Consider the following 27,845-nt stretch of genomic DNA (forward strand, 5'->3'; position numbering starts at 1 on the left):
ATATCTTCTTTCTAATCAAAGGCATTGGTAGCTTGATTTGCGGTTGTATAGCGTCTTCATCCCATTTTGAAAAAGTAGAAACAGGGCAATGAAATAGAGTAGTGGTTGTTTTCATTTTGAAAATTTAAATAAGATTGAAAGGTAAAATAGCCATTCTAATCTTTTCGTTTAAAGCAGTCAACAATTGTCAAAACACTTAAAGGTACTTTAGTCAATTTCTAAACAATAGGGGTAAATAAATCAATTTCCTATGCCTCAGCGATACTTTTAAGAAATTTGCTTTTCTTATGATAGAAGAAAAGAAAGAGAAATGGAGGATGCGAGTCCCCATCATAAATCCACACATCCAATGGTACATTTCCTCACTATATAATTGCTCATGCTTGTGACCTAACGTGAGAACGACCGCCCCAAAATTCGGCTCCATTTATTTTCCCCTCACCAGTTTTTTTTTGGTCTCCACTCTGATTTACGTCCGTTTGTCCTCCCCCCACCCCCTCCAACCACAACCACACCGGGGTAGAAAATTTTTCCGACCGCTAACTCTATAATCGTAGATAGTTTCAACTGCAACAAAGACGCATCCTTAATGATTTTGTCAACGGGAAGGAGTAATTAGTGGTCTGTCTTAATGGGATGCTACATTTGAGACTATCAAATATATTCGTGCTACAATTTTGTAAAATCCTCTATTCAATTGCTAATCTACGAATATGAATATACCCCCCCCCCCGTCTCCCCAAATAGAATTTGGGATCCGTTCAGTTCAGAGTCGGAATCAGAATCAATCAAAATCCTCCGGAATCGGAATGGTCCATATGGTCCATTTCCGTAGTCTGGTTCAGACAGGAATGGGAATTAAGGCTATGTTTGGTAGACAGGAATAGGGGTCTGATATTGGAATCAGAATGGGTTATTCCAATTCCATATGTTTGGTTGGGTGGAATCGGAATACCATTGGCCATTCCCTCCCCTATTCCAGTCAACCAAACAGAGACTTAATTCCCATTCCTATCTGAACCAGACTAAGGAAATGGACCATATGGACCATTCCGATTCTGGAGGATTTTGATTTTGATTCCAATTCCGACTGTTTGGTTGGATGGAATCAGAATACCATTCCCATTCCTGCTGGAATGGCATTCCCTATTTGAGGGAATGGCCATTCCCTGCCCCTCCCTGGGGAATGAAATCCCATTCCTGCTGATTTTAATTCTCATTCCTGTCTGAACCAAACAGACTATAAGAATGGACCATTCCGATTCCAATTTCAGAAGATTTTGATTCCAATTCCGACTGCAAACCAAACAGACCCTAAAATCAGCAGGAATGGGTTTCAAACCCAAGGGGCAGGGAATGGCCATTCCCTCAAATGGGGGAACCCATTCCGATTGGAATGGAAATGGGATTCCGATTCCGCCCAACCAAACAGTTGGAATCGGAATAATCCATTCCAAATCCGATTCCAGACCCTTATTCCTGTGAACCAAACAGAGCCTTATTTCCAACCGAAACACCCCATTTGGGAATTGTTACCATGGAGTCAGGGAGGGGAGGGAAGAGTGATCACCTCAAACTCAGATTCCACACGAAAGAAAGTTCTCGCTCAGTCGAGGGCATTGCGAATAGTGATTCTTTTAAGCAGTGAGCAAAGGAACAGAAAATAAAAAACAACCTACACATAAAAGACTCGAGCCAGTTTAGTACACCATAAATAATACCTCACGGATGGCACATCCACTCTCTGCACTTGGATGGATCACACATTGGCCCAGACATTGTTGAGTTGCTGAAACAAAAAAATAACAAAAGTTTCAGCAGCACCAACCTAGGCGGCGGGAAAAAAAAAAAAAGAACCAACCACTCGTACACTGTCAAGAAATCACTGAATATGCCCCAAATGACAAGGCTACAGATCAACGGTTTGATTAGCACATTGCAGCAGCCACACCTAGAAAACCATACACTGCAGCTTACTTTCTTTAAGCAATAAACCATTCCTCTTTTCCCCTTTCCTAAAATCCAAGGGAATATCCAACCAGCATAAAGCCCACAAATCTTTCAAGGCAAAATAAAACTTCAGAATCGATGACTGAGGCCTGTACCTCATCAATCAGTATTCAGAAAGGGAGATAACATCATCAATCTTCAGAATCATCTTCACGACTTGAGTGGCCAGCAAGATTTGCTGTTGCTTTCCAATGAGTGTCTCAAAGACATTTTGTTCACGCATATCATTTGTTCCAACATCATTGCAATCTATTCCACAGCATGGGTTGTTCTCCTGCAGAGAACATTAAGTTTTGAGGTTGAAAGTCATCCAAATATACCACATTGGTGCAGTATAGAGTATCAAAATGTTATACACTGAATTATGAGCATTTTAATTGCTTACCTTGATTTGTTGAGCTTTGACTGCTGACAAAGTTTCAATAGGTTGGAGACCACTGTTTTCAGCTAGTGCCATAGGGACAGAGTCCAAAGCATCTGCAAACGCCCTGATAGCATACTGCAGAAATAAAGAAAAAAAAAAAAGGACAAGTCACCTAAAGATGTGTCACTGAGAAAAAAAGAGAAGCAAATAGGAACCCATCACTACCTGCTCAACTCCAGGATATCTATCAGCAGCTGACTCTACGGCAACTGAGCAAGAAATCTCAGCAGAGCCACCACCATATACAATAGAGTTATTGCAGATCAGATTCCTAGCAACACAAAGGGCATCATGGAGGCTTCTTTTTGTCTCTTCTATCATCATTTTATTACCTAAACATCAGCAGACAGCAGATTCATTATTTGCAGGTCCAATCTTTTCTATATTGGAATAAAATGAAGCCCTATGGCTTTTATTAAGGCCATTTCCTATTGAGAAAAGGAATAAAAAATGTGATCTGTCGAGGCTCGAGTCCCATGCATGTGAAGGTCGAAGCACCTAGCCTCATGCCTTGTCCTTTAAAATACATACAACTAATACTCAAGCTCAGCAAACCACACCAAGAATATCCACATATCTGTCTGGTTAGCAGCATCACAAGTTTAACATCTACCAGGCTATCTGGAAACTGTCTATCCTATGCACTAAAAGAAACCCAAACAAACTCACAAAGATCTTTATTTAGTTGGTGGTTAGCAAGATAATCAATCATAGATATAATCCCCCAGATACAAACATCTCATAATTTAATTATTGATTGTAAATATGGATTAAGTGCAAATGTTGGACATTGAAACACCCAGTAGCAGTTCAACTCCTCTTTCTTAATTGGTAACAGAACAAATTTATTGGCATCTGAAAAAATAATTAATAGCACAAACAGAACATGTACTTTGCACTGCTCAAGATTTCAATCCCAACCATTCATCCCCATCAATTCAGTATTTATAATCCTAGAACCCCACTTTCTAGTTTAATGGTCATCCAAAACAGATGACTTCTACTAACACACTGCACAGCCAAAGCATGTGCAAACCTGTTTGTAGTTCTTTGAGCCCATGTAAAGGATGCATCAGGTTCCCTAGTTAGGGTTCCCACTTTTTTCCCTTTTTTGAAAAGGTAAAATATGGTATTGCTGTAGAAATTTGTGGACACAGAGTTCCGCTGTTAATTCTACCAAAAAGGCGTTTTTCCATGTGCACACAAAGACAAAAATCTATTATAAGCTATATTTCTGAACTCCTTGGGTGTTGACAAGTGCCAACCAAGAGCAAAGCTTTCCTTTCAATGGAGATCAAAGTCCCTAGACTGTCATTTTTAAACCAATCAATTAAAGCACGAGGTTCCCTTTCAATTATGAAGCCCCTACAGTTTTCCCTACCATATATATATATATATATATATATATATATGAAGTCTCTATAGTTATGGCTTTCCTCAATCTAAGTCTTTGGCATACAGCCAGCAAATTCTAACTTTTGAGTCGCCCCTGTCAAGAATTCCTCTTAGTCCTTGGGAATGTGAGGTTCCCATCTACACTCCATGACTCCATCACATCCCTTCTTTAAATATAGTGGTGGCTTTTACATCCTAGTCGGTAATATGGAGGTGGTTTTAGACTTGCAGTAAGCTTCATGAAGACATCTATTGAGAAAACAAATGCCCTCCCTAAGGAATTTCACATCTTTTAAACTTGTCCCTTACTAAGGCTGCCTTCTCTCCTGATGTAATCTAGCTAGTTCTTCAGATTACCCAAATTTTCAATTCTATTTAATCAAGTATGTTTTCCTTTCCATTTATTGTCTATGCACAATAAACAAAAGGAACTCAATTTCCATATATGTGTCCGGTGTGCACAAAGCAGATGACCATATTCATACTTGAGTTTGTACAGGTATAATACATCCTAGAGCTAATTCATTGTTATCATTTGGTCTTGAGTTCTAATGCCCTCACTCTCACTTGTTTTGTTACTAAATTTGCATCACATGTATTCTGCTTTAGTTCTACTTATCTTAAGATCCTTTAGATCCTAGGACATCTTTCCACAATTCCAGCTTCTTTTTCCTTTTCTCATCTATTTAGCCCAGAAAATCTCATCAACAAGCATAAGTTGCGGAGCCTTCGCTTGCAAATGCTAAGCTAATTCATGGTTAATGTAAACAATATGAGCTAAGGGCAGACCCACACCCCATATAGACCAACTGTAATTGGAAATTTAGTGCCATCTTATCAAAATGTTTTAATAGTTAATACTAATCATTTCACCATCATTCTAAAAGGACTAAACAAGAACTTGTAAGAATTCCAAAAAGATAATGTCATACATTCGGACTGCAAGAAATATGATTTACCAAAAGCAAATAAGAGATCATGATTTTGCCTTTTAAAATGTTCTCAATGTAAAAGGAACAAGAAATATGAAAACAAGTATAAACCTACCACCACGAATAAATATGGTTACAGCCCTTGAATTTGCACATTGCTCAATATAAAGCATCCGATCTTTTGTTGTACCAAATGATTTTTCTCTGACCAAACCAGCCTGCATGGAGAAGAAAGAAGTGGATAAGATTAAATTTACTGGTTTTGACAGCATGACATAAACACAGTTTCCCAAGACAATGCTAGTTCTCTAATGGAAAATAAAGATGAAAATCCACACATAGTAAGATGAGTTGAATAGGGGATGTCTTAGACAAGTTTAACCCATCAAATGGCCATGGTTGCAATGGTTATTAATTGATACAACTTATCTGCACGGGGCTGCTACAGTGTCCAGCACTCAGTCCCAACCAGTTCTTGATGATGTACCAAGTAATTAACTAGGGCATAGGCCTAACCTTATTGATGATGCAGGAAACAAGATGATCTCATGATTATATGGAAGTAGAAGTCCCCAAAGACGCAGAACAGATGCCATGGGGAAATGTTGTCCAACACAGACAGTCAATGTAAAAGAAACAATTTAAAACGAAATCAAGATTTGCCAGTCTGCCGCACTATAGATGAATAATTGCTTTTAGCCTTTTCTGGGACAGAGACAAAGCCTGACTCACACGAGCAAAAGTTCTATTGGGCATTTAGCATGAAAGGAATGCTAGAATCTTTGAGAGTGAGGCACAAAATGTTGGCAAATCTGGTGGCACTAGAGATGGGCAAACAAATTTTGATGGCTGCTGCCTAGAGAAACAGGACCATATTGATGGGGTTTTAGAGATCATCTTGGAAACATCCTACTTAGCTTCTCAGTCCCTACCGATGAAGGGTATCTCTAAATCCAAACTTGTAGCTCTTTCCCAAGGCAAGGCTTGAAACTAGCTTTTATCTCTGGGGTTGAATGACTTGATGAGGGAAGGAAAATGTCAAATAGTGACTGGTTGGCACTCCCTAAGATCAGATGGCCCTTCTTTTTATCAGTAATAGATCAAATGGCTCTTTGACCATCAGATCTATGATTAGAGAAATAAAAGTTCTATCAGAAAACCCAACCTGCTAATCCAGGTGGTCTCCAAGAACAGCAACCAGCCAAGTAAATGCCTGTCTAGGCAGGGGATCTCAAGACATTATCTGGTGAGTTCAGACCTGGGGCCTGGGGGCATGTCAGCCCAGAGATGAAGCTTCTATTACCTCCATCCCACAAAATGTGGAACAGTAGGGTTTTCATACACCATGTTAATAAAACATATAAATATTTCTGTTGATCAAAAAAAGGAAAAATTAAAGCTTTTTTCTAGGACATGGATTTCCATCCACAGATCATAAATACTATATAACTTTATGTGATATCGAATTTTCACTATATATATGCCTTCTACAAAGTAGAAGTCCTGCACTCCTGACATGAAAGTTCTTCACTATTGTACCTTTTTTCTTTTAATGAATAATGTCAATATATTCATCTAAGGCCAATCATTTAATATGTATGTACCTTCCCCAGCTTTTCTGGTGTCAACTCTTGAAACCTTGGTACAATTCTTCCACCTACATGAACAGCCAAACAATCAGCAAACACCCAGTGCAAAAAGTAGGCCAGCATGTGCTAGCTCCAATAATAGTCTAATACCAGAGAAGCAAGCGCTAACTTTATGCAAACCTGTAGCTATTGCAATAAGCTCTAATTCTACACCACCAACCCATCGTACAGCAGGCAAGTTCCGATGCATCAATAAATGATTTGCTTCATCATCAAACCCCCACTGGCATATAACCAGGGTAGCACCAACATCCTGCAAGAAATCAAATTAAAAAGTAAGGCACCAGTAAAAAGTCAAGTAAAAAAAATGGTACTTCAACATTAAAATTAAGTGACCTGAGACTTTATATAAGCATTCATAATTACTAGCTCATCAGAAAAGAAGTTGGGCATCATGACATCATTAAAGCAAAAGAAATAAATAAAATAAAATAAAAACATGAAGACCAATAGCAAGCAAAACAGAATATATGAAAGGGCACAAGTCATACATTCTGGCTTTCTAGTTGAAGCCATGAAAGGTTTCATCTTGAAACAATGAAATTTCATAAGTTCCAAATTAGATCTCTACCTTGCATTTTTGAACCATGTCATCAAAGTACTTCTGCTCTTGTTGACGTAAAGTCTGGAACTTCTCCACTGTGTCAATGTCAACCTTATGCTTAGTCTTGGGCTTGGGTGGCTCAAATGGGCAAGTCAAAATTGCTATTTTTGCATTTTCAATCTGCTTGGGCATCTGTGGATGGCTCATATCCTTGTCAACAACAATACCATAAACTAGCTCAGTATCTTCCAACTTCCCCCCTACTTTTCCCTCTACTTTAATCAAATCTAAGTTAACATCCTTCCTCTCTAAATCTGCAACAGCCAGAACTGCTTTAACAGCAATCTCAGCTAAAGGACGCTTACATCGATTTACACTGCAAGATGAGGTTGAATCATTCAACTCAGTTAAATAAAATATTAATAGTCTAACATTCTCAACTTATTAAATAATACCAGAATTAAGATATGTATTCTGCTAATAGTTAGCACTAGCAGAATGTATAATAATAAAAATCACAGTTAAATTTCCCAACTTCATTGTTCTTGTACCTTATATCTATTCACGTAAAAAGGGGATCTATTCATCATTGATCTATGCATTGCAGGTTGCAATTGTTAATATGTTCAAGCAATTGCATCAATTCTTACATTGTGCACTGTGCACCCACCATAGCAGGTACTCCAATTCTTTTTTATATAAATTTTGTGACCCTTGGATAAGAAGTGAAAAAGGATAAGTATCTAATGAAGTCTCGATAAACAATGCAACCATGATGATGGAGAAATTGCTCACAAATACAACCCACAAGAAATCAATGACCAATAAAAAATCCAGCAAGTCTTCAATTTAAATGATATATTATATGCAGATGGTATGGAAATCTTCATGTTATTTCTGTACCATCTGCATTCAACAAAATAACTTTTCAAAGGATATGGTGTTCCTTCCATTCCCAAGAATGTATCTATAGCCATACAAGCATTTAATGTGATATTTCAAGAAAATAAACAATGCAAATGATACCTTAAACTAAAGAAAATAAATTCCATTAGACTCAACACACACAATAAGTAAGCAAATTTACTACACATGATGGTTCTGCAACAAGTAACAAAGCAGATACCAGAGAGAATAAGATTTGAGATACTTGCATCTTCGAGGATAAAGTAGTCATGCAAGTCTGAACCAGGGGTTCTATGTTGGTAGTGCCAAATTCAAACTTCTGAGAAATATGCTCTAAATGTTCAACAGCTACCCTTGAAGCCATCTCATAGCCCTCTGCAATCCGGATAGGATGAATACCACACTCTAATAGTTTCTCAGCCTGCTCTAAAAGTGCACCAGCAATTACAACAACTCCAGTTGTTCCATCCCCAATTTCATAGTCCTGACTCCTGGATAGTTCAACCATCAGCTTTGCTATTTGATTGTCAACATCCATTTGCTCCAAGATTGTTGCACCATCATTTGCTATGACAAGTGAAGCAAATTAACATATAAAGATCAGAAAAATTTCTTAAAGAAACATTCTAACAAAATGCTGGCTTATAAATAATCTCAAGTTTCAACTGCTACAGTTCATATAATAAGCCAACAGGGTGGTAACAAAGCAACCACCAAATGAACTAACAGATTATAAGCATACAAACACATAATAAATTTTTTAAACAACCTAAAATGATTTCTCTCTCATTCCACCCAATTCTTAATAGCCCCAATTTAAAATGATTGCTTCATGACCCAATGATAGTGGCTAGATTACAGGATAACTGTCATAAATAACATTGACAGTAATAGCTTCTGCAGAGGATATTGTTATGCATGTTTGGAACTGATTCAGATGTACAGAGACAAACTAATTCCAATGAATTAGATTGCATGAAGCATGATTCTGTTCAAGATGACCTTAATGTGCACTAGATAAGACAAACAGGATAATTGTTTGGTGGGACCTCCTGAATTCATGTAGCTGACACCAAAGGGTTCCCACCAAAGTTTGCGATGGCAGTGTGGCGTAGAGTCTTGAAAGTCAAATCTAAAGTTTCCGTCTTTGAGAGATACAGATTCAAAGGGAGAACTACTTTGAAGATTAGAGAATTGCAAAGGGACGTGGTTTTCCTAGTGGGTAGGGAGGCGATTGAGTCATTTTTTCAGATGGTCGAAGGGGCTTTACATGCGGGGAGGGAAAAAAAAAACTTAGAGTGGAAATTCTCGAAATTAGAAGAGCATATGAAGCATTTTGCAGAGAATGGAAAATACAAATGGGAGACTTTTTATTTTGTACGGGTTTTTTAACAAAATGAAACAAGTGAAATTTTCCTTTTTTTATCAATAACTCTGAAAATTTTCATTAATTAAGATGCTTTAGGATACAACAAGTTGCAAAGATATCAGCATAGAAGCTGACCCAGGTCAGAATTACAAATGTGCCCAAAACATCTGTTCTTTGAACCCCTTGCTTTGCTAAGCTATCAGCCAAACTGTTGGCCGATCTCCTAACCCAACCCACCTGAATTGACATATTCCTTGACATCCATTTGAACCTTCAGAAATCATTCTTCAGCTGCCAAGTCACTCCCTCCCCTTTCTGCAACCATTTTATCACAGTTTTTGAGTCTCCCTCGATGATCAGTCTATTAATCCCCAACTCTTTGGCCTTCTCAACCCCATATACTGCAGCTAGAAGCTCTGCCCTAAACACATCACCCTCCTCCACAGGACCGGACAACAGAGCAATAATGGAACCATTTTCATTTCTAATGCCCCCCAATACCTGAGGGGCCTGGGTTACCCACACAACTCCCATCAAAGCAGGTCTCACACACTTGTCGCCTCATAGATGATGAAGCAGCAATAAGTTCCCAAACCCTGAATAAGTCTTCAACTTTAAAATTTGAAAACAGCTTTAAGCTTTTTGCCCGACGTGCCACCCTCAATGTTATTGTTTCAACCAAAGCTTCCTTGCATTTTTCTTTACATTCAAATATTAGGGTTGAATAAACCTTCCACCCTGTCAAGAGAGGACCACCTGCACCCAAAAAGGGAAGTAACATGATAAAAGAAAGTGGAAAACAGTCTCACCACTCAACTTACACAGGACACACCAATTAGGGGACAAGCACCAATTTGGTCTTTTCCTTTGAAGTACATCAAAAGTATTAATACAACCATGAAAGACTTCCCAACAAAAAGCACTGATTTTAGGGGGAATAGGAGGGCACCAAATTTATTTGATTGGAAACTGAAGAGAAGACTGGGTGGCAACCATCGAATGTAGAAAGTATTTACAAGAAAAAGATCCACCAGAATTAAGACCCCAAATTCTAGAATCTGACCCACCCTCCCCCAAGAATCTGACCCACCAGAATTAACAACTCGGATACTGCAAACAGTTCAGACTCTCTAAGATTCCTATTAAATCCAAGGTTCCAATTCAATCCTGGAAGGTGAGAATGATGGTTTAGGAAATCGGAAATAGGCTTACCCTTGAAACTAGACAGATCACAAAGAGAAAGAAATTTCTCCCCTAGAGGAGTATCCCCAATGCACAAATCCTCCCAGAATCTGATTTTACTACCAGAAGACAAATCATACCTGTTAAAATTAAGGAACATAGGGAGAACATCATGGATGGCCTTCCAGGGAGCAGCCAAGTTAGCCCTATGGAGACATCTAGCATCCCATCCGTTGCTCGACATGAAATGAATGTGTTGGGACCCAAACGCTCCCTCCTTACCCAACTAAGGGAGTGGAGCAGACCACCACCCATCAGCAGTTCACAAGGAGACAGAAAGGACACGCGACAGAGCCCCATAGTTAGTTACATTCAGAACCTTCCAGAGTTTGTTACTCTGCAACCAGAGGATATTCTCTCCATGATATCTTCCAGAGTTAGTTACTCTGCAACCAGAGGATATTCCCTCCATTATTACACCTGTAGGCCAGCTATATAAGGCCATAATCATATAACAAAAGAGTGTGAATAAATATCTCTTTATTTCTCTCTCTAAATCCTTTCTTCTTCCTACCTTCCCTCTTCTTTTCTCCCATCATCTTCTGTTTCAGGAGGCTGAGCCACCCTCGAAGGGGCTTCCGAGGTGAGCGGAACTCATCAATTTGGTATCGAAGCCAGGCTATCAAGATCACAGGCTTCACAATGCCACAAACACGTTCCTCTATCATGGATGATAGGGTCGACCAGCTTGAGGTTGGATTTCACCAAGTGTTGAACGAACTCAGGGAACTCAAAGTGGTTGTCTCCAGCTTCGCCTCTCAGCTACAATCCCGCAAGGCTAGTCACCCAGCAGGGGCAGAAGCCTCTGCTTCCAGTAGCCAAAGAACAGGGTGTTACCCCACCGAAAAAGTCACTAAAATCAACTTTCACAATTATTCCAGTGGAGATCCCATTCCTTGGATCTTCAGAGCAGAAAGATTTTTCGAATACCACAAAACACCAACACACCAACGTGTCTCCATCGCTTCCATTCACCTAGAAGGAGACGCGATTCTATGGCTCCAGTGGTATCGTCAAAATCATCCTCAGGTAACTTGGGCAGAGTTCACTGAAGCTCTGTGCATCCGTTTTGGGCCGACGGTGCTCGTGGACTACGACGAACTCATCACTCGGTTGAAGCAGACTGGGACAGTAGCAGAATACCAGCTCGAGTTCGAGAGAATGGCGACCAGGGTTCATGGTTGGTCGGAGAAGGCCTTAGTGGGATGTTTTGTGGGAGACCTCAGAGAGGACATCCGCCTGGAGGTGAGGGCTCTCCGTTTGGCGATAGTCATGGCTGCGTTGGGATTGGCTCGCCTGCAAGAAGAGAAAATCGCCAACCTACGCAGAGCCAGCAAGCTGTCCTATCCAAATGTGAGGACTACCCCACGGGTCGATCAGCAGCCCATGAAACAGGTTGGGGATCATCAAAAGCCCATTTTGCCCAGGCCCACTATGCCCTTCAAACGCCTCTCATGGGCTGAGATGCAGGCCCGACGCGAGAAGGGCCTATGTTACAACTGTGATGACAAGTTTGGACCAGGCCATAAGTGTCGGGTCCAGCGAGTGTTTCTCATGCAAACAGAGGAAGAGCAGGAAGGGAAAGAACCAGAGCACTTAGAAGACTGTGAACTGATATCAGACGAACCAGAACCTGTCAGAGCCGAGATCTCCTTACACGCTCTCGTGGGCCTCAACCCTCTTCAGTCCATGCGAGTAGAAGGAAGATTGGTTGGCCGGACCGTGATGATTTTGATTGACAATGGTTCTACCCTGAATTTCATCACTTGTCGTTTGGCAAAGCAACTAGGTATGACTATATAACCCACTTCTCTCTTTTCGATCCATGTGGTTAATGGGAGTCAGATGTTATGTAATGGTGTATGTAAGAAGGAAAAGATCCTCATATAGGGCCATAATTTCGTGGTGGATCTCCACCCATTGGAATTCTCGGGGGCTGATATTATTTTGGGGATTCATTGGTTACGTGGCCTAGGTCCTGCACTTTGTGATTGGGCCAAAATGACAATGGATTTTCACCAGGATGGTCAGACTTGTCATTTACAAGGGGTGTGGCCCCCTAGTCCCCAAGGTGACACTTTAGCTTCCATGATACGAGCCTCCAAGGATGCTTGACAGCCCTTATTTATGCACTTAGGCATTCGGCCCACAATCCCAATTCTGGACAATCAGGGGTGTGACCACCCCACGGAAGTTCAACACAAGGCCTTACGATCAATACTCGATCAGTTTGGTGACATATTCAAGGAGTCGAACCAATTACTCGATCGAGTGTTCTCCAAATTAGACATGCGGTCCGGGTATCATCAGATTCGGGTTCACTAGGCTGACATCCACAAGACGGCCTTTAGAACCCACAATGGCCATTATGAGTTTCTGGTTATGCCTTTTGGACTCACCAATGCCCCCTCCACCTTTCAGGCCCTCATGAATGGCATCTTCAGGCCATTCCTAAGGCAATTTATTCTGGTATTTTTCGATGACATTCTAGTATACAGCAGGGATTGGGACACCCATATGGAACATCCAAAACTCACCCTCAAAACTCTAAGGAAGCACCGGTTACATGCCAAAATGACAAAATGTTCCTTTGGACAAGGACAAATTCAGTACTTAGGCCATGTGGTTGCAGCAGGGCGGGTCATGGCAGACCCAAAAAAGATAGGCGCCATCCAAAAGTGGCCCAAGCCCACTATTGTAAAGGCTCTAAGGGGTTTTCTTGGGCTTATCGGTTATTATAGGCGCTTCATTAAGGGGTATGGGCTTATGGCCACCCCTCTAACTCGCCTATTAAAGAAGGATTCCTTCGGTTGGGCTAATGATGCCCAACGGACTTTTGAAGACTTGAAGACAGCAGTTTCTAGCCTTCCAGTCCTCACTCTTCTGGACTTCTCTCAGCCCTTTGAAATAGAGTGTGATGCATCAGGTGTAGGGGTAGGGGCCGTCTTGATGCTGAAAGGGCAGCCCATTGCTTATTTAAGCAAGGCTCTCTCAGCAACTCACCAAAACCAATCCACTTATGTCAAGGAAATGATGGTTGTGGTAATGGCAGTACAGAAATGGCGTGCATACCTATTGGGATGCCAATTTATTATAAGGACAAGCCAACGAAATTTGAAGTACATAGCAGAACAAAGGGTGCACACCCCGGAGCAGCAAAAATGGCTTAGTAAACTGATGGGCTTTGACTACCTCATAGAGTATAAGCCTTGGCCCGCAAACAGAGTAGCTGATGCCTTGTCACATGTAGAAGAGTTAGCCCAACTAACCTGCTCTCAGCCCACTTTTCCCTTGTTTGAACCTATACGGCAAGAAGCCAGGTCTGATCCGCAGCTACAAGACATAGGATAAATGGAGACGTGACCCTTCCCAGGTTGCGGGTTACCAAATTGTGGGGCCTGATCTTTTCTTTAGGGGTCGGTATGTTACTCAAAATTCCGCCCACAAAACTAAACTGCTAAGGTTGTTTCATGACTCCGCGTTGGGGGGACATTCAAGGGTGCTACGGACCCTAAAGAGGCTCAGCAGCCACTATCATTGGGTAGGAATGCGCAAGGATGTGTTGCACTATGTATCCGAATGCCAAACCTGCCAACAACAGAAATACTCTTCACAGTCTCCCGCTGGCCTTCTACAACCCCTCAAGATACCAGAGCAAGTGTGGGAAGACCTCTCCATGGACTTCATCACGGGTCTTCCCCGTTCTGCAGAAAAGGAGGTTATCATGGTAGCGGTTGACCGTCTGACCAAGTACAACCATTTCTCTACATTGCCTCACCCTTACACCGCAGCAATGGTGGCCGACATCTTCATACGGGACGTCGCAAAACTGCATGGAACCCCAAGATCCATTGTCTCGGACCGTGACCCTACCTTCCTGAGTTCATTCTAGAAGGAATACTTTTGATTGCAAGGAACCCAACTGCACCCATCCACAAGTTATCACCCGCAGACTGATGGACAGACTGAAGTTCTTAATCGATGCTTAGAAGCCTACCTTAGATGCTTCATAGGGGAGAAGCCTAGACAGTGGGCCCACTGGCTTCCGTGGGCAGAATACTGGTACAACTCGACTTATCAGTCGACTGCAAGAATGACACCCTTCAAGGCTCTATATGGCAGAGATCCCCCTCCCATATTACCTTATGAATATGGGTCATCCAAGGTGGCAGAGGTAGATACCCGCCTACTGGCGAGAGACGAGATCCTTAGACTACTTAAGACCAACTTGACAAAAGCCCAACAACAAATGAAGGCCCGCTATGACTCTCACCACCGCCCATTAGAGTTTCAGGTGGGTGATCTTGTCTACCTTAAGCTCCAACCTTACCGCCGGGTCTCAGTGGTAAGACGGGCTTGGCACAAGCTAGCTCCCAGGTATTATGGGCCTTATAAGGTGCTGGAGAGAGTGGGCCCTGTTGCTTACAGGTTGGACCTCCCTACAACCTTAAAGCTTCATCCAGTGTTTCACATCTCACTTCTCAAGAAGGTTGTGGGAAATCATACGTCTGTCTCATCCAACTTACCGCAATTCACTGAAGAAGGGGACATTGACACGGAGCCTATCAGAATTGTGGATTTTCGTTGGGTTCGGCGAGGTGGACAGGTTGTGCCAGAAGCCAAGGTAGAATGGGTTGGGCTGCCTCCAGAGGACGCTACTTGGGAACCTTATCTAAGGCTGAACGAGAGATTTCCAAACCTAGACCTTGAGGTCAAGGTCAATACTAAGGAGGGAGGAATTGTTGGGACCCAAACACTCCCTCCTTACCCAACTAAGGGAGTGGAGCAGACCACCACCCATCAGCAATTCACAAGGAGACAGAAAGGGCACACGACAGAGCCCCATTACATACCAGCTAGAACTGCCAAAGCGCAGTAGGATCCATGATGTTTTCCACATTTCCTTGCTCAAGCCGTTTAAGGGTATTCCTCCTGATCGAGTTCCCCCCTTACCACCCTTGAAAGAGGGCAAACTCATTCCCCAACCTCGGGCTCTTGTTCGCTCCCGAATCAAGATTACACTAGCTAGATTTCCTCACCTTTTCCCATCTATTCTCAAACCCTATTCTCAACCGTATCAACCCTATTCTCAAACCCCCTTCCTCTTTCAATTTCCTCACCTTTTCCCATCTAACCAAATGATCCTTCTTTTTTTCCCTGGCTCCCAAAGAAAATCCCTCATGATTTTTTTTAACTTTCCTCACAATCCTTTGTGGCATCCTAAACACTAACATGTAGTACACTAGAGATTTGCTAAAGTGGATTTAATTAGGGTTATTCTCCCCCCCCCCCCCAATGACATATAATTTCTTTTCCACCGAAGACCAAAAACTAGCAGATCTAGGGTTATCTCCAAGGGGTAAAACCCAAATATTTCATTGGCCACTCACCTTTCTCACAACCTAGGGAACTTGCCATAAATCTCACTTCATCCTCTTCAATGTTGACTCCAACCAGTAAACTCTTTGACCAATTCATCCTCAAATTAGACATCCTCTCAAAGAGATTCATAACCATCCTCAGATTTTCCACTCCCTCCCTACTTTCTCCATCACAAAAAATGAGAATGTCATATGCAAACTGTAAATGAGTTACTAAAACGTTATCCCTCCCAACTGACAATCCCCTGAATAACTACACACCATTTGCTCTTGAAATCAATTTACTTAGTGCTTCAGCAATCAGGGTAAATAGAAAAGGCGAAAGGCGGTCACCCTGCCGAAGCCCACAGAATCCTTCAAAGAAATCATACACTGCCCCATTAACTATAATTGAAAAGTGACAAGTTTGCAAGCATCCCATGATCCTTAGGGTTTTGCAGGAGTTTTTGGAATATGGAGAAGAAATGAAAAATATGGTTTTAGGAGCCGATGAGTGGAGGGGACTACAGAAAGAGAAGATTTGGGTGCAGATCAATTATTCGAAAATAATGTGATATTTGAGTTATAAAGGATCAATGCTAACAGGGTTGCTTCTTCGATGATGGAGAAAAATGCTAACACAGTAAGAAGATTCAGAATAAAGAAAACCAGACAAATAGTGCAAGTTTCAAAAGTTTTTGCTAGATTAAAGGTAGGATTATTTGGGGTGGGGCCAATGAAGGGGGGGGGGGGGGGAAGAAGATAAAAAAGCCTCTCAGAAAAGAAGAGAGAATTCTGTTTTAGACACTAGATGGGTTGGGGAAATGGGTAAAGCTTGATGTTGCTTCTCATTGAAATTGGGGTTTTGGGTTCAGGGTGTTTCATTGATATAAGGTTAGGGGCTGGGAGGGTTCGGTGGGATTGTTTATTTCTGTCTATTTTGGAAGGAGTTTCCTTGTGATCTTTGGCTTGGGCTCATTGTTTTGCTGTTGGAGTGGGGGGTTTCAGGTTGACTCTCGTGGTTACCACAGTTAGTTCATTTAAAGGGTTAGGTTGAAAGTCTTGGTCTTTCCTTTGTTGGGTGATTTATTATCAACCTGATGTATCTTCTTGAATCTGTTTACCCCAAGTCTCCATATAATACAAAAACTCTTTCTGGCTCAGCATGCATCTTCCAATCTCCAACATGAAAATAAACAAAACACTTCTCACTTGGAAACAAATCAAGCAAACATAAACCTGGGTCACTGAAAAACTGTAACCATGATGAGAGGAAATAAAAAAATTGTGAGGTAAAACACAGTAAGAAAGTTTGTTGAGCAACAGTAATGAAAGTCTGACAGTGATATATTGCCCCATTTGAAGGAATAACATCAGAAGAGGATAAAACATCTGGTTCCAGCCCCCTAACCCTAAAAATCTCTAAGCCCACTGGACCATTCAACATTGTTAGGGCTGCAAACAGATTGGATCAGATTCGATAAATGGTGTATCTGATCTGATCCAATAAGAAATCCGATCAATCCAGTTTCAATAAGAATCCGTCAAATTTTCAAGATATGATATAATAATATGTTATAATATATAATATAGAATATAGAATACAAAATACAAAATACAATATATATATATATATATATATATATATATATATATATATATATATTAACTAACGGGTTGACTTTTTTTATCCAATCCGGTTTGTTGGAATCAATGGAGGTATCCGAATTCAGCTCTTATTGCATTGAATTTGGATTTGGAACGGATCTGATCGGAATTATTTGCAGCCCTAAACATCGTGTAGGGATAGAGATCTAGAAACAAATATCCCATTTAAGCCTCTCAAGATTTTATAAGTTGGCAGCCTCAACGTTTTATCTTTATCTCTAGTGCAGATAAAATCAACACTATGCAATAAAGAAACATATAATAATAAGTCATACAAGTAGTATAAATAATAAATAAGTTTGCCAGTTTGTAGCTAGGAAACCGAGTTGAGATAGGTAGATGAGAAAACCACAAAAATGGATCAAGCATTCATCATCTCATGGAATTTGTAATGAAGATTTCCAAGGAGACGGCGAGACGCATGCACAAGGTGAAGAGTTAGCCCCTTAAAGCAGTTTTAAATAATTCTGTGAATGCATAAAAGCATAGCTCTAACGCACATGTACAAATTATCATTGACCAAACCAGCACACTAACTGGCGTAAGTCCCAGATCCAACTTTTCGATCTCATTTTCCACTAAAACTGTCCTCAACTTAGTATCTCGTTTTCTAATAGAAAATAACAGCAGAATAAATACACCTTAACCAATCCCATGACTGTGAGCTCATCCTCTACAAATAATCCAAACTATATCTTCAACATATATGCCTCGACCAAATGATAGATAAAAAACCAAACCCAGAAGTGAGCGATGTGTGTGGTTCACTAACCGATCAGGACTAACGAAGCAGGAAACAACTGAAGGATAACGAGTGTCAGTTACTAAATCAGTTGCAAGAGTTAGGCAAAGAAAAAGTGGTAGAACTCACTAATGGTGACTTCGCCGTCGGGGCTCTGAAGCATCTTGTCCATGCCCTTGGGACCAAGTGATGTACGGAGGATGCGAGCAACCGCCTTTGCCGCGGAAATATTGGCCTTCTGAGCATCCAAACCTCTTAACCTGGTCTTCTGCTCCTGATCTTTTATTATGATGAACGGCCGGCCGAATTCATCGAAGGCTAAAGCCATTTTCTCCTTCGACTACAGCAAACCAGCAAATAAAAACATAAGCAAGAATAAGAGAGTGATCCCTTGAGTAATCAAATCGAAAGCGAAACGAATTGAGCAGAAATCAGAGAGAGAGAGAGAGAGTAGAGAGAGTCTCTCTGCAACCTTTGGGAGAAATGCTGAAGAGTGACTGAACGGGCTGCGTTTGCGAGACCTAACTGTTTGTAGATGCCACTTTAAGTAAGCAAGGGCCAAACCTAGATCTCCTGCTCGATGCTGAACTGAATTGGCTTACTGTTTTGTCTTTTAATATACTAATCGGGACCTGTGTAATGCACGGACTTATGAAACCTATTTCAGGTCCAATCAGCTAAGAAATATATAAGATGATCCATAATAAAAGTTAATATAGTATAACAAACTAATCATCTATATCATTTCTTTAAAAATTGTGTAATTTATGTTTTTCAATATTTCTACTATTTTAAGATAAGTTTTTATAATTATTGGTAATTTATGGTAAATAATGGTAATTTATTTTGGTTATATTATTTGGTAATTTTGTGCAATTTCAATAAATTTAATATAATTTAACCATAATTATTGGTAATTTTATGATAAGTCTTAGTAAATTTTTAATAATTTTTTGGTAATTTTCTACAATTTTATAATAATTTTATACTAAGCCTATGTGTTTGGATATTTATACTAATTATGATAATATGTGCTAATTTCTAGAAAATAATGGTAATTTATATTGGTTATTTGATAGTTTCAAGTAATTTCTAGTAATTTAATATAATTCATCAATAAGTGTTGGTAATTTGTGCTAAGTCTTGGTAATTTATTAGATGATAATTTATTTGTAATTTCTAGTAATTTATCGTATTTTGTGGACATAAGTGGTAATTTTTTGCTAAGTTCTTCTAATTTTTGGTAATTTAAATTAATTTATTTATTTCAATTAAAATTTATTTTATTTATGTTTTCAATTAAAATTTATTTTATTTATGTTTTCCAATTCTTCTAATAATTTATGATAATTGTGATCATTTTTGGAAATTTCTACTATTTATGATAATTTTTTATAATTATTGGTAATCTATGGTAAATAATGGCACTTTATTTTGGTTATTTTATAATTTTAGGTAATTTCTACAAATTTAAGATAATTTATCAATAGTATTGGTAATTTGTGCTAAGTCCTGGTAATTTATTATATGATAATTTTTTGTAGTTTCTTGTAATAAATCTTACTTTGTGGAAATAAGTGGTAATTTTTTGCTAATTTCTAATTTTTGTAGTTTAATTTGTTTATTTCATTTAAAAATTATGTAATTTATGTTTTTGGATATTCTTACTAATGTCTGATTATTTCTGAAAATTTCTACTTTTTTATGATAATTATTTATAATTATCTGTAATTTATGGTAACTAATGGTCATTTATTTTGGTTATTTGATAATTTTAGGTAATTTCTATAAATTTAGGATAAATTATCAATACGTATTGGTAATTTGTGCTAAGTCATGGTAATTTATTATATGATAGTTTATTTGTAATTTCTGGTAATTTATCATGTTTTTTGGAAATAAGTGGTAATATTTTGCTAAGTTCTTCTAATTTTTTGTAATTTTAATTAATTTATTTATTTCACGTAAAAATATTTTTAACATTTGTGAATGTTTGTACTAATTTATGATAAACTGTGATAATTCCTGCAAATTTATACTATTTATGACAATTTTTATAATTATTGGTAGTTTATGATAAATAAAAGTAATTTGTTTTGGTTATTTGATAACTTCAGGTAATTTTTAGTAATTTAATATGACTATCAATAAGTATTGGTAATTTGTGCCAAGTATTATATGAATTTGTTTTCAATCTTTGGTAATTTATCATATTTTCTGGGATTAAGTGGTAATATTTTGCTAAGTTCTAGCAATTTATCATTTTTTACAAAAGTATTGATAACTTGTTGCTAAGTTCTACTAAATTCTGTTAATTTCTATTAATTTAATTATTTCATTTAAAATTTGTGTAATTTCTGTATTTTGATATTTTTACCATTTTATGATAATTTGTGCTATTTTTTGGAAAATTTATACTATTTTGTAATAATTGTTCATAATTATTGGAAAATTATTGCAAATAGTGGTAATTTATTTTGGTTATTTTATGTAATTTCTAGAAATTTAAGATAATTTATCAACAATTACTGGCAAATTTATGCTAAGTGTTGGTAATTTAACATAATTTATATTATTTGTAACTTTATACTATTTTGTGATAATTTATGCCAAGTTTATGTTTTTGGATATTTCTACTAATTTTTTATAATTATCAATACTATTAATTAAGGGTGTCAATGGACCGGTTTTGGATTGGACCCCATCCAGTCCAAAATCAATTTGGATGGATTGGACAGACCAACAAGACATAATGGATTGGACCAATCCGGTCCAAAATATTTATTAGATTGGTTTGGACCTAGTCCATCCATAACAAAATTATATTGAATAGGGTTTGGATTAAGCCAATATCATTCACCCAAAAAAAAAAAGTAAGCCAATATTTGGTCCATTAGTATAAGATAAGAATATATGTGTCAATGGATCGGATTTGGGTTGTAACCAATCTAAATCAAAATAAATTTGAACAGATTGGACGGTCCAGACATTGAATTGGACCGGCCTAAATTGGTCCAAAACATTCATTGGATTGGATTGGACCTGGTCCATTTATAATGGATTTACATTGGACTTGATTGGATTGGACTAAATCCAGTCCAATTAACATCCCTACTATTAATATAATGAATGATCCTAAAGTATTAACAAAAAATTACCAATAATTATGAAGAATATTTAATGAATAATTGTTATAAATTAAATAACTTTGAATAATTACTATTCATATTTTTCAGAAATAATTAATAATTTTTCTATAATGAATAAATGTGAATCAATAATTATTTTAGAAAATTAAAATACAAACAGTAAATAAATTTATCAGAAAAATAATCAGGGTAAATTATTAATAATTACTGCTACTGTTAACCATATTTAGTATTATTAACAGTAATAACTACTAATTATTAACAGTTATTATATTTAATGTTATTAACAGTAGTTTAATCTGAAATGATAGTAATACATTAACAATAGTTTAATGTTACGGTGAATTATTATTATTTTCAGGTATTATTAATAATTATATTAATATTTAGTAATTTTAATAATTTTTAATAATTTATATTTATTAATAGTAATTTTTCGTTTAAACAGTACTTATTATACTGTGTAATTATAAATAAAATAAAATAAATGGTACAAATATGGGTCAGATTAAACCTAGATCCATACCATATCTGGTCCATTTAACTAGCCACGTCATTTTGGACTTTTTAGTTATATAGGCCGGATGTAATATGGATATTAGTATAGTCCCAAACCAACCCATTTTAATCACATTCTTTACCCGTATTTATATGTACAATGTTCGCTCGAAAGAACGAACACAATAGATTCAAATGAGAATAAAACATCACCCAGCTGATTTAAACCAGCCAGATACGAGTTTAGAGCCCCCCAGAAAATTTTTTTTCCTCTATCTAATATGAGATTTAAGACGAATAAGTGAGAAGAATTAAAATAAAACATATCTGATACTTTTACAAAATTCTTGGTTCAATGGAAGCCAACTCAGCCTTTTCGAATACTGTCTCTATCATGTATTGAGACGTTTCTAGCTTTGGTTCTTTCACAAAATCTAAAAGAGTGGATGTACAATATTTGAAAGAGTAGATATTTGAAGAAGGGTAAGAAAGCAGAGACGGGTTGGCCCTGTTTTCCTATCCTATTAATCTCACGATTTGGATTTAAGAAATGTGAGAGAGCAATTAAAGCAAAACACGAAGGAGTTCAGCTTCAGTCCAGGTGCCCTCTATCAGGGCACCGTTCATGATTCATGTAAACGGTTGAAGCATGCGAGGGATGCTTCACGCCATTAGTGACTCGTTCTCTCCCTTGAGTGTCACAAAGTGACTCGTTCTCTTCTCGCTCTCTCTCCCCCCATCCACCCTGTGGTGACTTAACATCCATTACCGCTAGCGACAAACGACCATCACCGGTGGATGGATCAACCTTAGGTATTGTCTTCTTTGCATATCTTCTTCTTCCATGAAACTAACCCTAATCGTTTTGGATGACAGGCATCACCACCGAATACCGGCATCTAACAACCATTACCGGCGGTCGGAGGTCACTTATCCCTCTCTCTCCCCCCATCCACCCAACAGTGACTTAACAACCATTACCGTCGGCAACAAACATGACTGACTGCAACTCCTCAATAGATGTCGATTTCCGACACTTCGTGAATCACTTGCCAAAGGGAGCAAGCTTCACCATCATCTCAGACTCATGACACAATGGCGGCCTCATCGACAAGGAGAAAGAGCAAATTGAGCCTTCTATTGCCAGCGGTGCACCGCCAGCCCACCGCCCCAAGACCATCCCTCTGGACTCAATCCTACAGCACCTGACTTCATTCACCGGCATCGACTCACTAGACGTCGACACCCACCTGTGCCAAGTCTTCGGCGGCGACGCAAGCAGCAAGTTCCGCCTACAAAAGCTTTAGAGTAGTCTGATGGGGTCTTTTCACCCAGATGCAGGCATTATTCTCAACGGCTGCCGGGCAAATGAGACATCTGCGGACATGAATCCGACTAATGACGGAGACAGGGTGTATGGGGCGTTTTAGTAATGATGTTCAGATGGTGCTAAAGGAGCACGAGACTAGACTTAGTAATAGAGAGTTGGTGACCATGGTGAGAGCTATTTTGAGGGAACAAGGCTTCAAGCAGCAACCCCTCCCTAAGGTTGATCCATCTGCCGATGACAGTTGTTTGTCGCCGGCGATAATGGATGTTAAGTCACCCTCAGGTGGATGGGGGGAGAGAGAGGTAGAAGAGAATGAGTCACTTTGTGACACTCAAGGGAGAGAACAAGTCACTTTGTGCCTGGATTGAAGCCAAACTCAAAACAAAGAAGGTCTAAAAGTTTTTTATTGATTTGGATAAGGGAGAAAGCTGAGGCCATCTACCTGGAACTTTTTACTTTATATAACAGATAAGGGCATACTTTTATTTAAATTTAAAAAATAAGTTAACTTTTTTAAAATAATAGCAATTAAGGGTAAAAACATTGTTCATCTTCTTCCTCTTGCAATTAAGTCATCAGTGCTGCTACCCGCCGCCACATTCGGCAATCTCCGGCAATATTGCTAGAGGCGAGCGGCGGCAAAGGCGGTGGCGGCGGTGCTGGTGGTCAAACCTCTACCCAACGCTGCCACCTCCGCCCACCAGCGTCGCCGTCGCATCCTCTACCTCCGGCAACGTTGCCAGAGATAGGCGGAGGCGTTGCCAAAGGTTGCCGGATGCAACGACGGTGTTGATGACTTAATTTCAAAAGCTAGAAGATGAACAATGTATTTGCCCTTAATTACTATTATTTTTAAAAAATTGACATATTTTTTAAATTAAATCATTACTTTTATTGATATTAGGGCCCAAAAATTGCCCTTATCATAGGGGCTGTAATTCAATTATTATCAGCCTACTACGGCATTTTTCTAGCAATATTAATAATTCTTCTTGACTTTACATGCCAAACGAACCACCACTCCGTGTTGGCATTTGAAAGCTGATTGGTAGCTGTATGATGTCATTTTTATATTTTTTTATAGTCAAAATTAATCATGTATATTTCACATATGTGGTGGCCATGTTTGGATAAAACATTTTCCCGCAACATTATATAACTAGATGTCAATTTGGAAGAACTAAAAAAAATCGGTGATGATGGGATGTTTATTTTGCTCCATCCTACAAATACATACTTCCACTTTTTAACGAGGGATATGTTGGACCTGGTCCCGGACCCAGCTCATATTCTGCGCCAAAAATGTAGGCCTCCAATGTCTTTTCTGTTTTTGTCTACCCCATATGAAAGGGGAAAACTTTGGCCGTTGGCTGGGCTGTTGGGGACCTTCTTGAGTATGACATATCAATATCCATTCATAGGGCAATTGTTCTTTGTACCCTCCACCTATGAAATTCAAGGGGAGTAACTAAAATTGTTCTTGAGTATGTTACTGCTGCATCAGTAACTAAAATTGAACTGTTTTTGTTGACATGGCAACTGAATCAATCATCTTGTCCAATACCCCCTTAATAAAGGTGCCAATTGGCTCAATTGGTACCTTTGTTGTAGTGGACGCTTGATCCAATCCCACCTTCACTAGGCTTGTGGTGTGGTGGGAGTAAATTTTGATGGTTGGCCCCAACAACCAGAACCAGAGAGCGTTTTTAGACTGGACATGTTCATTAATTCACGCCCATAAAGACGTCTATGATTATGATTAAAAAGAAATAGAGGACAATTACTGTTTTACTCCATTCTATGTGAGCGTGGCATTCTATAGGCTGTTGGCCTCCAACAGCCAAAGTTTTTCCTGTGGGGATTATGGGATTTTACCCATTGTGTGGCCCCACGGCAAATTCTTAAAACTCTCCATAAAGTTTTACTACCTAAACTGGTATTAAAAGTTGTAGATATCCCCTTAAACTTACAAAGTGGTAAAAAATTGATAGAAAAATGGTCATTTATGCATCATGCCACCTATTATTTATTTAATAAATACCAAAGTTAACCTTATATATATATATATATATACGTATTTGCCATCGATCTTTTGTCATTTGACGGTTACCCAAGTTGAATCCCTTGACATTTCAAGAGGGAAAAAGGGTATATTTTCTACTAAAATCCCAGGCGTTATTGTTCTGTTGGTTTTGAGAACAAAACTCCATGTACGATATGACTTGTTCTATCATTATATGCTTAACCTAGACTGCCCATAGCGGGAGATGAACCAAAATATAATTATTTCTACCCTCCCCCCCCCCCCCAAAAAAAAAAAAAAAAAAAAAAAAACTTCTGTCTCAACATTGGAATATTTCACAATAATTTTAAAAGAAATTTGCGAATAATTTGAAAAAAAAATTATGAGACCACCAAAATTTCATTTTAATGATGTTTTATTTATATAAAAATTACATTACTGCGCTTCTTTATTTTTATGGGCCTAAAGGCCAAAATGCATTAATATTCAACTGTCTTGGATTAACTCTGAAATTCAAGGGGAGTGATACCATTCCAAAAGAAATGAGCAGTTGGCAAGAGAATCAACACACACAGACCATATTCCGATCAATCACATTTTGATCTTTCGACTTGAATTGCAGATCGAATGTTGGTGCATTCTAACTACTTGAACAGAACAAAGTTTGATTTTTTTTTTCTACCGTCCAATATAACTAACTAATCAAGTGCAATAAAATTCGATTTGGTTTTTGTCCAATCTCATCTACTATATGACTAGGATTAATGAACCATATACAGCAATATTAATTAATTAAAGACACCTTAATATTCTTCTTCTATATACTTTAATTCATTCGATCCGCGAGTTTCACGTGAACACAACAAATTAAATACAAATAGGCGTACGTAGTAGAAAGATGAATAAATAAATCAGATGGATCGAGAAAAGAAAAAGATATATAGCACCCCAGAAAATCAACAGGAAAATGGTGAACGATGCACAGAAGAGGCCTCCCAAACAAAGCTCAAACAAGCGCAACGTAGCCATCTCACTGCATGCAATGCAACGACTTTAATTATTTATTATTAAGCTATATATGATGATAGCCATTTAGATGTGCAGCAGCCGCGGCAGCTCAGAAGTAGAAGAAAGTGGTCAGAGCGGCAACCCCGGTAACAGCAGCGGACGAGATCCCCAAGGTCAAGGCTGATGAAGCGTTATTGTGATGTTGGGGGTTGGCTTTAGGTGAAGCTGCCAAAGCTCCCATGCTGGCATCAATAGCCGCAAAATCCTCAGGTCTTATATCAGAGATGCCCGGTGCCAAGGCACCGGCGGTGGCACTGAAGGCATCCTCATAATCACCGAGGGATGGGAGATCACCAGATGGTGAAGCTTTTGGTGATGGCGACGGAGATGTAGTATTAGTAGTATTGGCATCCGCGGACACCGTCCCTGCAATGGCAACCAACATAAGAGCGACGGCGACAACTTGGCGTGCCATCAGTCGTGTGGTGATGAGAGCTGATCGGTGAATATTGGGGGGAAAAAAGGCGGATAATAGAAGAATAATATTAGAAAGGATTCTCTCAACAATGCAGCACTTTCTCTAAATCTAGATATTAGAGAAACGCTGCTCTGCGAAAGAATGAGGAAGAAGGTGAAGAGGTATGAGTCTTTTATAGAGAGACAGGCTCAAGAGGATTCATCTCCCCATGCATGCAGCAGGGCCGGTAGATCACAATCTGAATCTCATGCCCACAACGAATTCTACCCACACCTACTCACAGCACAACACAGCTGTTCATTTGGAACATCTTCCCATGAATAATATAACATGTAAATACAGAAAATGTTCTCAATGTACATCTCTAATGTCCTGTTGGTAAGTGTGGGTAGAATTCTTGTGCGCGGGAGATCCGAGCTACTCATCTGATTTGTCTGGCCAAATCACCCCGTGCTTTATTACATCCTTTAATTGGCAATTAATCTGTGGCCTTAACCTCTCCGAAAGACAAGGCACTGGTGGCAATTAATCTTTGGCTTAAGTTCTCCGAAAGACAAGGCTTGCATCGTAAGTTTGTAACCAATATTGTATCCTCTTATCATCTATCCAAAAAAATAAAGGAGAAAAAGGCCATTTGCATACATAGATACATATTAACACATCATAGATGATTAATAATTTCTTGCACACGTGTATCTACGTATGAATTTATCTTTTTTTAGTTATAATAATCACAGGAAAATCTATGATACGGAAAAAATATGGTATGGGAAGAGTTTTGACCAATTAAAATCCACCAATGAATTTTGATAAATAACACCTAATTGCCTACCTAGTTAATTGACTATCATGGTAAATGTGCACAAGAGAATGAAACTGTTGAAGTGACGCCTTTGTGACAATGTTTATTGAATAAATGCCCATAGAACCAAACACCCTGAAGATTGTAGAGAGTATCCATGACTCAACCCACCCAAACCATGAAGTCAACCATTATTGTGTTACCCAATCCATAGTGATCCAAAATTAAATGGATACAACCCACCCATCAATTAATGGTTGGGTTGGGTGGGTTAGCGGGTTGGGTTGAAAAATTGCTACCTCTAATTACCATATTG

The 27,845-nt window shown here is 38.8% G+C and overlaps 1 protein-coding gene and 1 pseudogene across 5 annotated transcripts; one reads left to right on the forward strand and one right to left on the reverse strand.

The window, feature by feature from the left end:
* Positions 1-1,659: 1,659 nt before the first annotated feature.
* LOC148862623 (T-complex protein 1 subunit epsilon-like) lies at positions 1,660-18,864 on the reverse strand. Of its 5 annotated transcripts, XR_016109932.1 has the most exons (12): positions 18,714-18,854; positions 18,371-18,581; positions 8,109-8,427; positions 6,982-7,330; positions 6,531-6,663; positions 6,366-6,418; positions 4,877-4,979; positions 2,600-2,766; positions 2,396-2,509; positions 2,106-2,284; positions 1,871-1,951; positions 1,660-1,789 (listed from the first exon to the last, which is right to left on the reverse strand). XR_016109932.1 is itself a non-coding variant. In XM_088978211.1 (11 exons), the coding sequence occupies exons 2-10, from the start codon at positions 18,567-18,569 to the stop codon at positions 2,114-2,116; spliced, it is 1,608 nt and encodes a 535-aa protein (XP_088834337.1). In that variant the 5' UTR covers positions 18,570-18,581; positions 18,714-18,854; the 3' UTR covers positions 1,660-1,789; positions 2,106-2,113. The 5 variants fall into 5 exon arrangements, 3 of the variants coding, with proteins under 3 accessions (XP_088834337.1, XP_088834336.1, XP_088834335.1); XR_016109931.1 differs by having other exon boundaries at positions 1,871-2,284; positions 18,714-18,864; XM_088978211.1 differs by lacking the exon at positions 1,871-1,951.
* A 4,019-nt stretch (positions 18,865-22,883) lies between these two features.
* LOC148862624 (metacaspase-9 pseudogene) lies at positions 22,884-23,586 on the forward strand (annotated as a pseudogene).
* Positions 23,587-27,845: the final 4,259 nt, after the last annotated feature.

Source organism: Nelumbo lutea, chromosome 3 (assembly GCF_056320005.1).
Source record: "Nelumbo lutea isolate HS-2025 chromosome 3, American lotus-T2T, whole genome shotgun sequence".
NCBI lineage: Eukaryota > Viridiplantae > Streptophyta > Magnoliopsida > Proteales > Nelumbonaceae > Nelumbo > Nelumbo lutea.